This window comes from Papio anubis, chromosome 9 (genome assembly GCF_008728515.1).
Source record: "Papio anubis isolate 15944 chromosome 9, Panubis1.0, whole genome shotgun sequence".
In the NCBI taxonomy this organism is placed as follows: domain Eukaryota; kingdom Metazoa; phylum Chordata; class Mammalia; order Primates; family Cercopithecidae; genus Papio; species Papio anubis.
In genome coordinates, this window is record NC_044984.1 from 96475025 (window position 1) to 96492196 (window position 17172).

A 17172-nucleotide genomic window follows, 5' to 3' on the forward strand; every position below is an offset into this window, starting at 1 on the left:
GAGAAGAAACAAAATCTGGATGAATAAATTACGATCATATGACCTTACCTCCTAAATTTCTGCCTGTGATTCTGAGTTTTTGCCAAAGTCAAAAGTCATGTCCATACTAAATTGATTAGAGAAGAGAGTTAGCATTTATTTTTATCTGATGAAATAGATTTTTGAGGACTGGAAATGAGCAAACAGATAATTTCTGTATATGTATTTAGCCGTAAAGGAAACTGATATCAAGAATGAGTAAGCAAATTAAGAAAGATATGAAATCCCTATTCTATTTTCTGTTATTTTTCATTTTCTTATGTGCAAGTCTTTGGTTCAGCTGGGATTTGTTTTTATATGATATTAGAGGTAAGAGATTTTTAAAAATCTGATAGACCCCCATTTATAATATTGGTGTAATAAGTGGTGAGTAAGTTTTGGGGGCAGAAGTGGATTGTATTTGCTAGCAATCATGGTGGATCATTGTCAATTTGGTTGGTATCCTGTAACATAAATAAACATAATAAAAATAGCTGATATTTATTGAACACTTGTTATATGTCAGACATTGTGCTAAGTTCTTTACTCAGATTATCCTTTGATCATTACAACAACCTGACTTGATAGATATTATTACTATCCCTAATTTAGAGGTGAAGAAACTAAAACATAGGGATCAAGTAACTTGCCCTAGTTTATATTAAGTAGCAGAGTAGGGATCTGAACACAGTCAGTTCTGACCCTGTCATCCATTCTGTTAATGACTATATCTTGTTCTATGAAACTTCATTCCATTCTAAGATTCTAAGAAGGATTTTTTTCAGGGTTTTATTCTGAATTGCATTCTATTTTCTCATATGGATATCCATTACAAAGAAGTAAATTTGGAAGAGGGTTTTGAAAATAACTTAGAGACAAAATAAGTGACATCTTCTGAACTTCCAGATAATATATTGGGGGCCATTTCTATTGAAACATCATATGTTTAATTTTAAAAAATTTTTTGGTAAGGCAATATAGATATATTTTGTTAAAGTCAAATACTACAGTCATCTGCAGTTTTTTGCCCTTGAAGATATTCCTTCTGGAGAGTCCCCTGTCGTCTTTATTCAGTCTTTGCTTTTGCTTGCTGGGCCTGTGTCAGAGTGACAACCATGAACCTTCATCCTCACCTTGTGAAACAGTCTCTGCCTCTTTCCTGGCTCTTATGACTTTACTTTTAATTGTTAAACCCCTTGTTTTGCTCAAGTAGCTTTCTCAGAAAAAGTAAATGGTAAGCAAATATTTTTATGTTAGTCTCACATTTGATTGTATATGATTTTATGTCATGTTTCATTTATTTCTCTAAGATTATTTATTATATTTAATGTAAAAATATTGTTATCTGCTTCCTGAATGGTCTTTGTTTTATCTAAATTGGATGCTTTTCTGTTTTTTACTTTCTTTCTTTTGCCCTCTTTCGTGGTAGAGGTGTTCCCACAATGTGTGGTGATTCTGAACTGTCCTTTCATATTTAAGAGTGAGGCCCTATAGAGCTGATTAGTAGCTCTATATAGTGGGCTTATTTATAGCATGCTGCCCAGTTGGCTCTTTTGTTGGGGACTTACTCTCCAAATGTCAGTAACTTTAAATCTTTTCTTTGGGACTTTCCCAAAAATTTCCACAGAGGAATCTTTTAATCTCTGAAAGCTGTAAATCTGGCTAGCAATATTCTGGGATTTGAGATAGGTCCAGGTTGATGCTGAGTCTCCTGGTTCCGTATGTAGACTTACTCAATTCCTTTTAGTCCTGCTGCCCCTGCGTCTGGAGCCTCTCTTAGTTTCTTTAGAACAGTCCTGCTTCCCATGCTGAGGTGGGAGAGAAGCGCTAGCCTAACTGCTCAGAATAGAGAGAGAATGGAGGTATAAATGTTCCTTATGGAGACTGTCAACTAGCTTTTCTGTTTTCAACCCCATCTTTACATAGCCTTCAGTACTGCCTTCAATTTCTGATTAATTTCTGAGGTTACTTCTTACTGATGTTCCTCTTAGCGGTTACTTAGGTTTTAGCTTTTGTATTCTGGGTAGTTAGTTATGACTCAACCATCTGTTTTCATTTTTTTGTACTTTCATGAAATGCCTCTACTCTCATCAGCTGTTGTTTCCTCTCTCATTCTCTTTTTCTTCATAGATGGAAACTTTTTTGTTTTTTGCTTTTTTGTCATTTTAGTGAAGTTTTGTGAAAGAGCAGAGATAAATGTGTATGTTCTATCCAATATGGTTTGTTGTAATTACATTCCTTTTGGAGGAATTTCTGGTTGTGGTCAACAGGGTAGAAGGATATTTATTTTAGAGGCATGCAGGGTGAGGGAATAGACTTCTTCAACTTAGCAGCCGTTTATTTTGGATATCCCATGTGGTTATAATGAACAAGTATCTTCTAGAGAAGGTCTTGAGGAAGTGAGTATCTAAATAGTGAATGTCTTCAGTTCGGTGTCTGAATAGTCCACTTGAGCAATTTTTGTTCTCTTTTTTGTGGTGATTTGTTTATTTATTTTTGTTCTGTAGTAGGTATAGGTTTGTTCTATAAATAAGAAAGTAAAATTATTAAAAACTAAAAACATATACCTTATACATATCATAATAGATATTAATAGAAGGTATACAGAGGAAAGGGCAATTGACCTGGTTTGTGGGAGCCAGGGATAAGGGTGTCAAGAATGCTTATCTGGATGGGTGTTACAGTTAAGCCTAATTTTGAAGGATGAACTTGAAGGAGTTAACTAGACATGGTGGGTGGGAAAGTGGATAACCCATTCGGACATTGCTTCACTGGTTATTCATTTTATCTTATAATTTCAACCTCTTCCTTTACTAGTACTTTAGCCACAGTCTATAAGCTTATAAGAAAAAAACAACAAACTGTCTTCTCTGTTTCTTCCAGTTCCTTCTCCTTCCATTTACAGCTCAAATTCTTAAAGAAAATACTTTCCATTTTTCTGATTCCCTCTTTGTAATTATTTAATGTATATTTCTCAATAGACAGTAAACTCAGTGAGGGTTTATTGGTTTTCTTCACTAATATTCCCTAGCCCTAGCACAATTTTTGCCAGAATAGACAGTCAATATTTATTTGATTGTCTGTACTTGACTGATTTATACTCCTTCACTTTTTCCCTCTACTGAAGCTATTCTGCCAGTGGTCACTTGTGATCTTCTAATTGTCATAGTCTGTGGTCTCTTTTGAGTCTCCAAATTTAGTCATTTCCTACTGAAACTCTTTTTTCCTATAACTTCTGAGAGGTCATTCTCTTATTTTCTACCGACCTCTTCTACTATATATATGTAAATTCTTCTAAATCTATATTTCAGTGAAATTTGAACCTCTTTCCTGAGTTTCAGAAACATATCCTCAGCTATCTTTAAGATGGTGCCTCACAGGCAACTCATATGTCCTAAACTAAATTTTCATCTTTCTCTGCAAAACTGCTTCTCCTCCTGAAGTGATGAAGCCTGTCTTTCTCCAGCTCCCAAACAAGAATCTGGGGCATATCCTAAATGCATTCACTCAGTAAGATCTGTCACTTTTTCTTACTTCACATATTTTATGTTCTTTCTTCTCATCTCTTCCTATTACTGTTTCAGACTTTCATCCCTTGTTGCCTGGACCTTTTCATATGCCACCGAGTTGTCTATTCTGCCTCCAGTCTTAAGTTGCCCTATCCTATCGTCCTCATTGCTGCCAGAGTGATTTTTCTGAAACAGCAAATGTTACTCCCATAATTAAAACTTTTCAGTGATTCCATATTTGGTACAGGATAAAACTCCAGGAACCTCAATATAATACACAAAACTGTCTATGCTCTAACTCCTGTCCATCTCTCACTCTGGCCTCTTTATCCTCCTCGTCTCTCTCAACCTTAAAACTTAGAGATAAAAATGTATTTAGCTCTTGTATCTGAGGAAGAGTTTAAACTACTTATTTTAAAATAGAAAAATTACAGTAATCTTTGAGTCTAAGGAAGGGTGGGATAGACAGACTGGGAAGAAATAAAGAAAAAGAATTGATTCTTACACTCATCGCCCCACTGCCAGCTTTCCATGAGGCCATCTTAGCTATAGGTGGCTGCATTTCTACACTTTGCCAGTAGGTGACACCATAAAATGCATAGTGTACTTTCACCTGAAAGATGTCTTAAATGAGATGTTTCAAGTTATATCAATTAATAGTTCCCTGTTGTTTAGAAGTTGAAAATTCTGTATTTCACATTTATCACACAACTTTTGAATGCACATTTACATTATACTGTCATGCACCACGACGAAAATATGCTCTGAGAAATGCATTGTTAGGCGATTTAATCATTGTACAAACATCATAGCCTGTGCTTACACAAACCTGGATGGTATAGCCTGCCACACACACAGGCTATATGGCATAGGCTGTTGCTGCTAGACTACAAACCTGTATGGCCTGTTACTGTATCAGATACTGTAGACAATTGTAACACAATGGTATTTGTGTGGCTAAGCATATCTAAACATTGAAAAGGTCCTGTTCAGAATGCAGTATAAAACATAAACATAGATAAACATAGATACGCATAGGGTACTTGCCATGACTGGAGTTTGCAGCACTTGAAGTTGCTCTGGATGAGTGGTGAGTGAATATGAAGGCCTGGAACATTATTGTAAACTCTTGTAGACTTTATACACATTATAAACCTAGACCACACTAAATTTACAGAGCAAATTTTTCTTTCTTCAAGAATAAATTATTCTTAGCTTGCTCTAACTTTATGAACTTTAAACTTTTTTGACTATGAATTTTTTAAAATTTTCAAACTTTTTGACTCTTGTAATAACACTTAGCTTAAAACACAAATACATTGTCCAGCTGTACAAATTTTTTTCTCTGTATTCTATATGCTTTTCTCTCTTTAATTTTTTTTTTTTTTTTTGCTTTTTAAACTTTTTTGTTTAAAATTAAGACACAAATATACACATTAGCCTAGGTCTATACAGGGTCGGGATTATCAATATGACTGTCTTCCACCTCCACATCTTGTCCCACTGGAAGATCTTCAGGAGCAATAACACCCCTGGAGGTGTCTTCTCCTATAGTCACAACACCTTCTTCAGGAATACCTCCTGAAGGACCTGCCTGAGGCTATTTCACAGTTAGTGTTTTTTTTTTTTTCTTAATAAGTAGAAGGAGTACACTCTAAAATAATGATAAAAGGTATAGCAAATACATAAACCAGTAAGATAGTCATTTATTATAATGACCAAGTATTACATATTAAACATAACTATATGCACTATACTATTATATGATTGGCAGCACAGTAGGTTTGTTTACACAAGTATCACCACAAACATGTGAGTGATATGTTGAGCTATGATGCTACGATGTTATATCACTAGGCGATAGGAATTTTTCAGCTCCATCGTATATGTGGTCTGTTGCTGACCATAATATTATACAGCACATAACTATGTATATTGGACTAAATATACATGTATGGAGTGTTAAATCTCATTGAAATTATTCAGTCTAATCTAATGTTAACATTTTTCTTGTTTAAAATATTTAAGAAATATTTTTCATACATTTTATGTGGCACCTTTAATTACATTTAATTTTTAAAGGTGAAATTTACTTCAACAAATAGTTATTAAATTCTTGAGTGTGGTATGGAAAAAGCAGTCACTTTATTTAGGAAAGTGAAGATAGTAATTACATTAAAGTATTACCAATCATTTGCCTGTATTATTGCTTAGTGTTCTCTTCTAGTTACTTTATTTTGGTACAAGCTTGGGGATTCGGTTGTGCTTTTCATCAGCAGCCTCGGGTTTCTCTTTCTGCCCTAGGGCACTGGTGTGATGCAGTTAAGAGTTAGGAGCTCAGTTTGCCTCTTTCTCATCTAAATTCTGCTATTAATGTTTATCCAGAATCGCCATAATATATCTTCTGGGAAGCACTCCTGAATACCTCCTCCTTCTCTCTACTTCCCCACTCAAACTTGTCTATACTTTCAGTAGTTCATTGTATCATAATCACTTGTGAGCTCTTAAAGAGAAAGATTTTATTCATTTTTGTATTGCCAGTGAACAGCATAAATATCCTGATGTCATTTTAGTTAAAACTTCTGGAGTTTCTCGGCTCTAGAAGCAAGAATTTGAATTAAGCCACTGTGTTGCTGAACAGATATTAGAAGCCAACCTAATGGTGGCTCTAGAAGTGAGTATATAGTAATAGAGTAGTCAGAGCACTACTGTTTGGGGTATTTTGCCATGGGTTCAAAATGTTGACCTTGGCAAGTCTCTGAAATACAAGTCTTATTTTTTCCTGAATACAATTCAGCCAGTGAATTACATCATCTTTAAAATTTAGCATTTTTGTCTTGTAGAAGGAATGAGAAAAAGAGGTCAAAGGTGACTTTCCTAATATCATTTGAAGCATATTTTTTGTTCTTATAATTGGCACTAAGACACTTCCAGATTTTATTAACCATTTGAATCTTTTCCAAAACTCTTTTCTATTAGAGATTAATTCCCAGGAAAAGCATATAATGTTAATTATGTTTTCATTTTGGCTACATTTCATCCAGTTCACAGCTGAAAAAGGAAGTCCTCATATATGTGAAAGAATTCCTAGGGTCTACTCAGACTTCTGATTACAGAAGTATGGCAGACTAGGCCCCCAGATTGATTCTTCCATTGAAAATAATTAATAATGTTGGATAGTATATTTCAAAAATGCTTCTTAAATGCATTGGTAAGTAGGCAAATGTAATGAAAATACAGGTCAAAAATAGGTGAAGGAGGAAAGCCAGAGAGGCAAGTCAAGAAGGGAAGCCAGCTTTTAGCCCAGGAACTGGCCAGCATGGGGAGATAAATAGGAAACACGTACCCACTCTACAGGGCGAATCCCTCAGTGTAAAAATAAACTAAGAATAAGGGCTTTAATTTGACAAAAGTGTTTCTATAAAAACCTAGTTAATGTTAAAATGTTTTAGCGTTCTGCTTAAGAATAAGACAAGAGTACCTGCTGTCATAATTTCTTTTCAATATAGCATGAGATGTCCAATTCAGTGTAGTAAGACAAAAAGAAATAGGAGATACAACAATTGAAAAGATAAAATTCTATTTGATGATAATATGACTAATTATATAGAAAACTCCAAGAATCTAAAGGCAAATCATTACAATTGGCAGTACAGTTTAAGAGTGTTGCTGGACACAAGGCCAATAAACAAAATGCAGTTGGATTTCTGTATCATTACTAAACAGAAGGATTTTTTTTAAAAAAGCTTCAAAAATATAAAATACATAGAATAAATCTAGTAAAAACCATACTAGCTTATTCTCCCTTGAAAGGTTCAGACTGAACGTGGAAGTCCCTGCTTGTCCTCTTCCACCTTGCTGCTAGCCCCGAGCTTTGTATCCTGATCACAGTGTTACTAGAGATGTTTGTCCTCAGGATGATATCCTGCTGGCTTACTATGCACAGCTTTCAACTTACCATGCCAGGTCTTGTTGGTTTCTTTTTAAGGGAGAGATTGGGTGGTACTTGAAGATTTTTGTCTATTCAGTGATATGTTCTTCAGGGTATCTAGTATGCCATTGTGTAAGTAGACACCGCCTACGTACTTTTGTATTGCAGATAATAATATGAATAGTAAAATATATATCATTTCTCTTACTATTAAAAACTTTAGATTGTTGCATGTGATAGTATTCATTTATTCAACAAACATATGTCAATCATCTCTTCTGTGTGCCAAATGTAAACTGACAGTATGAAGATTAGTAAAATATGATTGCTTTCTCAAGGAGCTGATTTTTTCATGACTTTTTTCTCACCCTTGCCTAATCATAAGAATCACCTGTGGTACTTTTAAAACAATGCAAACATTCAGTGCTCTTCTCTGGAGATTGTAATTCCATAGGATGGGATCTGGAGTTGATGTTTTAAACAAATGCTGGATATGAGTCTGATGATCAGGAAAATACATTGTCATCATACACTAACTCTCTCTGCAGTTTTCTTCTAACTTTCCTCTTCTATCTGGACCAGCTATTTAAATATTTCTAGCTTGTTAGGGAACCTGGCATTTCTGTAAAACATACAACCTGGCAATAAGGCAGCAAGAGTGAAAGCTTCATTTCATAATTTCCTTTATGCCTCTACAAAAGAGAAGTTCAGTAGCATACCCAAGGTTGAAAGTGGCAGAGCTGTGATATGGGCTCAGGCAGCCTGACTTCAAGGTCTGTAGTCAGACTACAACAGTTTCTCATTTGGCATTGTGCAGCCTTTCCAGTGATACCTCTAGGGATAGGATTGCCTGGCTTCAAAAGAGAATCCTCTTCTATTGGACACACCTCATTTCTTCCTTAAAATGGACCAGAATCCTTCCTCTTATATGTTTCTCACATTTGTCCTTTAGAGCAGAAGCTGCAACCCAAACTCTTAGATTTAGGTGTGGTATAAAGAAATATCAATTTCAGGTTTTTAAAAATACTTATCTGTTGGCCATAGCTGGTCCAGTTTCTTGTTTGCTTTAGGTCAGTACTAACTTGCTTAGTTTCCTCTTCCATATAATAAGCTTTTACTTATTAGAATGCAATATCATGTTTTTCAGATCAGTTTACTTCCTCCTTGTCCCTTCCCTCACACAGAACACCATATGTTCTTGGACAAACCATTTAACTTTTATAGGACTCAATTTTCTCATTTGTGATTTAGGGATAATAATACCAACTTACTGAATTGGTTTTAAGATTAAATGAATGTAAAAGTCTAGGTATTCAATGAGAGGTAACTGTTTTTGTTATTTTAGTTGTATCTAACGGTATGTATTTTAAATATTTTGAATGTATACAACCACTTCCAAACCTGTAATATTTCACATATAACCAAATTATTTCCCTTCAGCTTTCAAATCAAGGAAGAAGAAACTTATTGAAATTACTTGCTTTTAGACAAACTTTTAAATTTTGTTTCTAATGGTCCTCATCTTTTTCTTAAATGCTTTAACTGTTTGATTTATAAGATCAAAGCTATATTCTTTGAAAAGTGTTGATTAACTCTGAAAATTATATTTTCAAGTCTATAAGCATATTGTCATTTGCAATTTTATAGAGGCAATCTTATTTCTACTTTCAGCATTGCAGGGAGTCAAATACTGTCAGTGATAAAGATGCAGCTGATTAAAGGCCGGAACAGCAGGGATCCTTTTTACAAAGCAATAGAGGAAGTTGCTCAGGATTTGGATTTGAGGATTAAGAATATTATCAATTCTCAAGAAGGTGTTGTAGCTGTTAGCACCACTGACATCAGTCCTGCTCTGGTAATGAGCTTTTTATTTTTCATTATCCTTTTTTACAAATCATTATCTCTTCTATTTATTGTAGAAATGGTTTATTATTGCTACTTAAGTCAGAAGAGTGTGTTTCCTGTGTTCTAAAATGATGTTGAAAATGTAAGTTTCTCAATAGGATTATGTAGGATTATATGTTCAACTTGTGTAAATTATCACATATTTGGGCTGAATTTCTGAATTTGTTAAAGTAAGGCATAGGGTAATCTCTGGTATCCCTTTTAGTACTAAAAACTTATAATTCTTGATGGATATTAAGGTGTTTTATGGTGTTTTTCTATAAATGTTCTTTTTTTCTTTTTTGAGATGGAGTTTCACTCTTGTAACCCAGGCTGTAGTGCAGTGGCACGATCTTGGCTCACTGCAACCTCCACCTCCTGGGTTCAAGCGATTCTCTCACCTCAGCCTCCGGAGTAGCTGGAATTACAGGCGCCTGCCACCATACCCGGCTAATTTTTTGTATTTTTAGTAGAGATGGGGTTTCACTATGTTGGCCAGGCTACTCTCAAACTCCTGACCTCATGATCTGCCCACCTCAGCCTCCCAAAGTGCTGGGATTACAGGCGTGAGCCACCATGCCTGGCCTAAATATTCTTATAAACAATTACTTTCCCATTTACTCAGACATAAAATAAGAGCCTTTTTTTTCTGTTTCTGACTTTAATACTAAGCCTTGTATTAGGACAGCAGTCCTGTTAGAAATTGCTTCCATTCAGCAGTTTACTTTTCTTTTATAAATCTCTGTCTCTTATTTTCTACCTCCATTCTCAGCCTACTGAAACCTGTACCTGGCAATTTTTAAACCATATGTTCCCAGAACATTTACTTATTCTTAATTTTTTTACACAGATAATTAAATAGAATAGATTCTAACCCACAGAATTATAAGAGAAATTGACTACTATGTTTTTAGAACAGAATTTTAGAGTAGTATAGTTCATTTATTGCAGTTTCTTCAATTTTTCTGACAGCCCCTTTTTATTAGGTGTGATTATGTTAGCCTGTGTATGAAGAAAGACTTTTGCTTAATTTTTATTATTTATCATTCATTCATTCATTCACTCACAGCCCTCTAGGACCACTTTTAGCTATTTTTCTATAACAATGCTTGTTTTTAGATTTACTTTGAAGGTGGGGTAGATTCAGGGTTGTTGCCCTGTGTGTTTCATGGGTGTTAACACTTCCTGGTGAATAGTTTAGCTCAAATGACAACCAGGTTATTACTATAAATATCAATCAGGATCTTTCAGCTCAAATAATTAACAACATCAATTGCTTCCATTTCTTGGCAGAAGAAATAAAGATACCAAAAATCTTGTTCTTAATTTCGTGTTTTCAACCAAATCAGAGATCTTTGAAAAATATGATCAAATAGTACTCATGAAGTTACTATTAAGCAATACGGAATTCTCTGGTACTAATGAAAAATATGTGTGAAGCACCAGATTGTGATAGGCAATTTGTTATAATTCCAGTGGATCTATATACATTATAGTTCACCTGGTAGCCCAAGTCTGCCAAGAGAGAAAGAAGGCCAAGACGATACTGATGAAAGCCGAAGAAACTGGCACAGCTTCCAACAGATGTCCCAGAAGATGTAGCTTTGATATCTAGGTATAATGTCCACCAACCCTCTGGGTTAGGCATTATTGCCTCTATTTCATCAGGGAGTTTAAGTAGAGAGGTCAAGCACCTTCTCCAGAGCTATACAGGATATATAACTAAGAAGTTGGTATCAAATCCAGCCAGAAATGCCTTCAGAGTTTTTGCTTACATGTATCTATAGATAATATTTTATTATTATGTATTTTATTTTATTCTATCTAGTCGTGAAGTTTTTTTCAACTTTCCCTTTTTAATCCGCTTTATCTCTATTACTACTATCTTAGTTCAGAACTCTCTACTTCTAAACTGGTCTACTATAGTCTTTAATTTGTGACCTGTCTCCAGATTTGATAACATTCATATCTCACAATATATTTTACACATTGCCATCGTTGATTCTTTAAAATCTAAATAGGATCATTTTACTTCCTTCCTTAATAAAGCAAGAGATTTTTCCTCTGTAACAGACTGGCTTATAACTTCTTGGCATGATACACAAAGTTTCCCAGGCTCATCTCATATTACTTCCTCCCTTTTACCTTCTTCTTCAGCCATGCCATGCTACCTGGTCCCTGAAAGTACCATGCTCTCTTCTTCCTCTGAGTGCCTCCTCCTCTATGGAATCATCTTTGATGCCAGGGTACATTGGTCACTTCTTTTGTACTCCTACTGCACTGTGCATACACTTGTTAGAAATAGCACTTAGCATTCTGTAATGCAATTGTCAGTTACTTATTTATCTTATCAAGGAAACTATGGGTTTCTTGAAGGCAGTGGTTGTCACCTTTGGAGCCTTAGCTTTAAACACAGTGCTTGGGACATAATATATACTTATCAATGATCATTGAATGAATGAATGTCAACTAGCTTTTCATTTTTGCATTTGATCTTTATAGTCATCCATGGGGCCTGTATTCAGATGGCCAGAACCTCGTACTTCTTTGGCATGAGAGAGAAAAAATAGAGATGTTGAGCCATGGGGTGATGTCACATAGCTAGATAGTGGCTAAATTTTTCTGACTCGAAGCCTAATGTTATTTTGACCAGAACCTAATGTCTTCTTCTGATGATATTATTTTTGTGCATCTGGAATTGGTAAAGTTGATTATAGCATGGCTTAAGGAAAAATGGTCACATGCCTTACAGCCACTTCTTATAGCTGGTGTTTTATTACTTTAACAACAGATGAAAGAGGCCAGTGCCACAGGGAATTGAAAAGTATGGCCATTCACCCAGCTGGGGTGATTATTACATTTACTTAAAATTATTTTTTTTCTTAGCCAAAATCTCATGCCATAAACCATGGCACTGCATACTGTGGCAGAGATACTGTGAAAACTTTATTAGTTCTTTTGGATGAAGAAGCAGCTAGTGCTCCTACCAAAAACAAAGCAGAGCTTTTATATGATGAGGAAAACACAATTCATCATAATGGAACTTCTATTCTTACACTTTTTAGGTAAGTAATGTGGAAGTTATTGTATTATAAATGTTAACCCTGGAGAATTATAAAAGAAATGTATGCTTATGGTAGGAAACTTAGAAACTACAGAAATTGTGAAGAAAGAAAATAAAAGTTAATTAAAGAGAGATTGAACATTTGAATTCAAAGAGGTTATATATAAAAGAAGTAGTATTTTATGAGAGTACAGCATGAGAGATGTCTTTGGTTTCAATGTTGTTTTTAGTTCTTGTTTTGCTTTGAAAATATTTCTTTCCTTTGCTATGTGTCAAGAATTTTGCTAAATGTTTTCAGTTAAATTATTTTAGCCTTCCCAACCACCATGTTCTTAAGTGAAGAATTAGAGGCTCCACTTTATAAGTGAAGAATTAGAGACTTGAGAGAGATTAAGTAATTTGCCCAAATAAGGTATGTTAGCAATTAGCAAGGGTGTCTTTCCTAAAGCCTGAGGCCTATGCTCTCAGGACTGCTAGTCTGCCTAGAATAAGAGAGAGCACATACACCAAACTTACACTGGAATTGACAGCTCCTGTTTCTCCCTCAAATTATGAAGAAAGATATTTACCAAATTAATGCTGGTATTATGTATAAGACATTGATGCTGTCTTCGTCTACTCAGGCTGGCATAACAAAATACTATAGACTGGGTAGCTTAAATAACAGAAACCTATTTTCTCTTTGGGCTGGAAGCTGGAGATCAGGAGGCCAGCATGGTCAGGACTGGTGAGGGCTTTCCCCTTGGGTTGCAGATGGCTGCCTTTTTGCTGTGTGCTTACATGTCCTTCCTTAGTAGAAGCACATGGAGAGAGATCTCTTTGTTGTCTTCTTATAAGGCCATCAGTCCTATTAGATTCGGATCCCACTCATGTGACCTCATTTAATCTGAATTACCTCCTAAAAGCCCTATCTCCAAATACAGTCACATTTGGGAGTTAAGGCTTCTATATGTATGTGTATAATATATGTATAATATACACACACACACACACACACACACATATGGGTGATGCAGTTTCATCTATAGCAGATGCTCTCCAGTTTTAATGATTAGGTCAGTCATTGAATAGGTTGTTGGTATTTTTAATTAAGTGGACGTTCAATTTGAGAAACATTAAAATTTTTAGAACAACCATTTTAAATTGTATTTAGTACACTGTAGAGAATTGTCGCAAAATTATCCTACTGTTTGATCTCTTCTATTTTCTACTGGAGCTATTTTATTGAAATCTGGCTTCATGATTGCTTCATGTACTCTCTCCTATGCCTCATTATCCTATCTCTGCAAAAATAAAAAAGAATTATCCAGTGTGGTGGTGCACGCTTGTAGTCCCAGCTACTTGGGAGCCTGAGGTGGTGCATGCCTGTAGTCCCAGCTACTTGGGAGCCCAGGATTGCTCGAAGCCACAGTGAACTATGATTGCACCACTGCACTCTCTCCTGGGCGACAGAGCAAGACCCTGTTCTCTTTAAAAAAAAAAAAAAAAAAGAAAGAAAGAAAAGAAAAGGTTTTCTATACTTAATCATGTCACTGAACACATTGCTATTGTTTACAGTTTGGATTCTGCATTCACATTTCTAATTGTCATTGTGCACACTGGTCTGTGGTAAAGTAAATTTTCAGTGGTCTACACTGAAATGATAAAATTAAGGACAATGAGGTATATCAATTTAAGGTTGTCAACTATTCTTTCTTAGGGTAGCCAATCTTTTATTCTTGCTTAGTAGTCATTTGAGTCAAGGGGGTTCTAACTTTGGCTCTGTTAAGCCAAAAGGGATTAATTTATTAAGGTGTTCAAGTTGGTCTGAATCCAAAACTATAGGGTGGGTCTCCTCCATTTTACCTTCTCTGACCTTCCTATTTCTATGTTTTTCTCTTTTGAATTCCCGCACTATTTTGAATTTCAGTTATGTGGATTTCTTATGTTCCTTACTTAGACTTCAGGATGCCTGAATATAGGGTCAATAAATGAGTCAACTTTCTATTCTTCACAATATCTTGAATAGTGCCTTACAAATAGTAGAAGCTCATGAAACGTTTAGTTACTGGATTAAGTAACTAAGCAAACCATTACTATTTAGGATTCTCAGAATAGAAATACTGACACTTCTATAAAGTACAGTTATGCACTTTTAATGATGGGGATACATTCTGATAAAGGCATCATTAGGTAGTTTTGTCGTGTGAACATTATAGAGTGTACTTACACAAACCTAGATGGTAGAGCCTATTACACACCTAGGCTACAAACCTGTACAGTATGTTATTGTACTAAATAGTATAAGGAAATAGTAACATAAAGTAAGTATTTACGTGATAGGAGTTTTTGACCTTCATTATAATGTTATGGCATCACTGTCAAATATGTGGCATGTTGTTGACCAAAATGTTGTTATGCAGCACATGGCTGTATTATAAACAAGTAGATTTAGTTGTCCTTTATCCTATAACTGTGCTTTTGGGTAGAGGAGGGGCAGATAGTAGTTTAAAAGCCACTTTGGTTTGTAAGTGTCTTCATCTGTTCAGGCTGTTATAACAAAACACTCCAGACTAGATAATTTGTAAATAACTGAAATTTGTTTCCCATAGTTCTGGAGTCTAGAAGTCTAAGATCAAGGCACCAGCAGATTTGGTGTCTGATGCGGGCCTCTGCACCATAGATGGTATTTTCTTGCTGGGTTTTCACATGGTTGGGAAGACTGAAGGGCAAAATTGCTCCCACAAACCCTTTCATAAGGGCATTGATCCTGTTCATGATTTAATCACCCTGAGGCCCCACCTCTTAACACCATGGATGGTCCCAAACTGATGATGGTTTGACTTGTGATTTACGTTCACACAACTTTACAACTGTGTGAAAGTTGTACACACTCAGTAGAAACTGGGCCTCTAATTTTGAATTTGGATCTTTTCCTGAGCTAGCAATATGCGGACCAATATTCTCTCATGATTCTGGGAAGCAGCAGTGAACCACAGTACTCAGCCACATGATCATGATGGTAAACAACGGATACTCTACTGTGTTTCCTGATGATTTTGCCCAACAGATATTGCAATGTACTAATTCCAGTTAATTCCATGTTTAAGATAGGCTAGGCTAAGCTATGGTATTCGGTGGATTGGGTGTATTAAATGCACTTTTGACTTAATGGTATTTTCAATTTGTGATGAGTTTATCTGGAGGTAACCCCATCATAAGTTGAGGAAAAACTATATTGTATTGGGAATTAAGTTTCACCATGAATTTGGGAGGGAAACAAACATTCCAAACAAAGCAATAAATTTTTGTTTTTTTTTTTTTTTTGGCATAGGTCTCCCACACAAGTGAATAATTCGATAAAACCCCTAAGAGAACGCATCTGTAAGTCAATGCAAGAGAAAAAAATTAAGGTACAATTTAGTGCATGGCATGAAAATAGCAAACACTGTTTTATTTTTAGAAGAAATAAATACATTTACGGCTGAGCTGGGTATTGTAAATATTGTAAACATTGTACATGACACAATAGGAATTAAATGGAAAATGAGTTATGACAGTTGGCATACAGTGACTTTCCTTTTATACAGTCTTGACTAATCTGTTTCTGGTTTGCTTAATCACTGGACCTTAAAAAGGGAAAGGAATAAGCAGTTGCTATTGTAAGTATTGAATAAATATCTGTTGAATGAGTGATGTGGAAAATAAAGAAGATAAGTCTTTCTCATTTACATTTCTGTATCTTAAACTGAATCTCAAGATATGTGACTTTAAAATTGCCTCTGTCTGAAGATGTAATGCAGAATATAATTAATTGTAGATTGAGCTGAGAGCATTTTACATTGCTCTTGACTAGAACTGTTCCTGTTCTTTCTTCATTTAGTTTGAACTAAGTTTTCCTGTCCTCATATGAAACATCTGTGCCTATAAGTAATCAATAATGGGTTTTCAAGCAATTTTTATTGGCCTTATTTTTCAAAAGGAAATTTGGCTTTAACTCATTTGTTTAACATACTTTTATTGGGTATCTACTATGATCCAGACACTATTGTATGGTTGGGAATTCATTAATTCATTAAATAAGATTTTTATATAAACATAATCATCCTTAAATTGTCAAATATTCATCTTGATACAACAAAAAAGAGAACAGTAATTTGTATGCCCTTTATTTTTTCATTTGGAAATTTAGTTCAAATTAGCAAAGCTTTTAGTTAATACCTATTTCATCTACATACCCTACACCCATTTAGTTTATTCATTAATACCTTTTCTTTCTATTGGTTATTAGTAATTGTTAGCAATTAATGCTTGTGGAATACATTGAGTTTCATAAAATTTTTCTGTGAATAAGATTTGTCCATTCTTTGTCATATTAATATAAGTATTTGCAATCAAGGGGTAAGATTTTTAAAATCTATCCTTTGGACTTGGGTAGAAATAGAAATGTAACATATCAAAACATTTTTTTTCTTGCTAGGGATACTGACAAGCTTTAATATTTTGATTTAAAAATAAGTCATATTTTGGGGGACTCAATTTCTCTGTCTCTATTTCAAATAGAATAAGAAAGTGGGTCAGACATGGTGGCTCACGCCTGTAATCCCAGCACTTTGGGAAGCCAAGGCAGGCAGATCACTTGAGATCAATAGTTTGAGACCAGCCTGGCCAACATGGTGAAACCCCATCTCTACTAAAAATACAGAAATTAGCCGGGCATGGTGGCATGCACCTGTAATCCCAGCTACTTGGGAAGCTGAGGCAAGAGAATCGCTTGAACCTGGGAG

The 17172-nt window shown here is 35.1% G+C and overlaps 1 protein-coding gene across 3 annotated transcripts in view; it reads left to right on the plus strand.

Annotated features, from left to right (window-relative positions):
• Nucleotides 1–17172, plus strand: part of PARPBP (PARP1 binding protein) — a 64226-nt gene that overhangs the window by 34127 nt on the left and 12927 nt on the right. For all 3 annotated transcript variants that reach the window (XM_003907047.4, XM_009181544.3, XM_009181543.3), the window contains 3 exons: nt 9130–9313; nt 12229–12407; nt 15720–15798. In XM_003907047.4, the coding sequence (XP_003907096.2) occupies nt 9130–9313; nt 12229–12407; nt 15720–15798 (442 nt within the window). The remainder of the gene's footprint in view (nt 1–9129; nt 9314–12228; nt 12408–15719; nt 15799–17172) is intronic.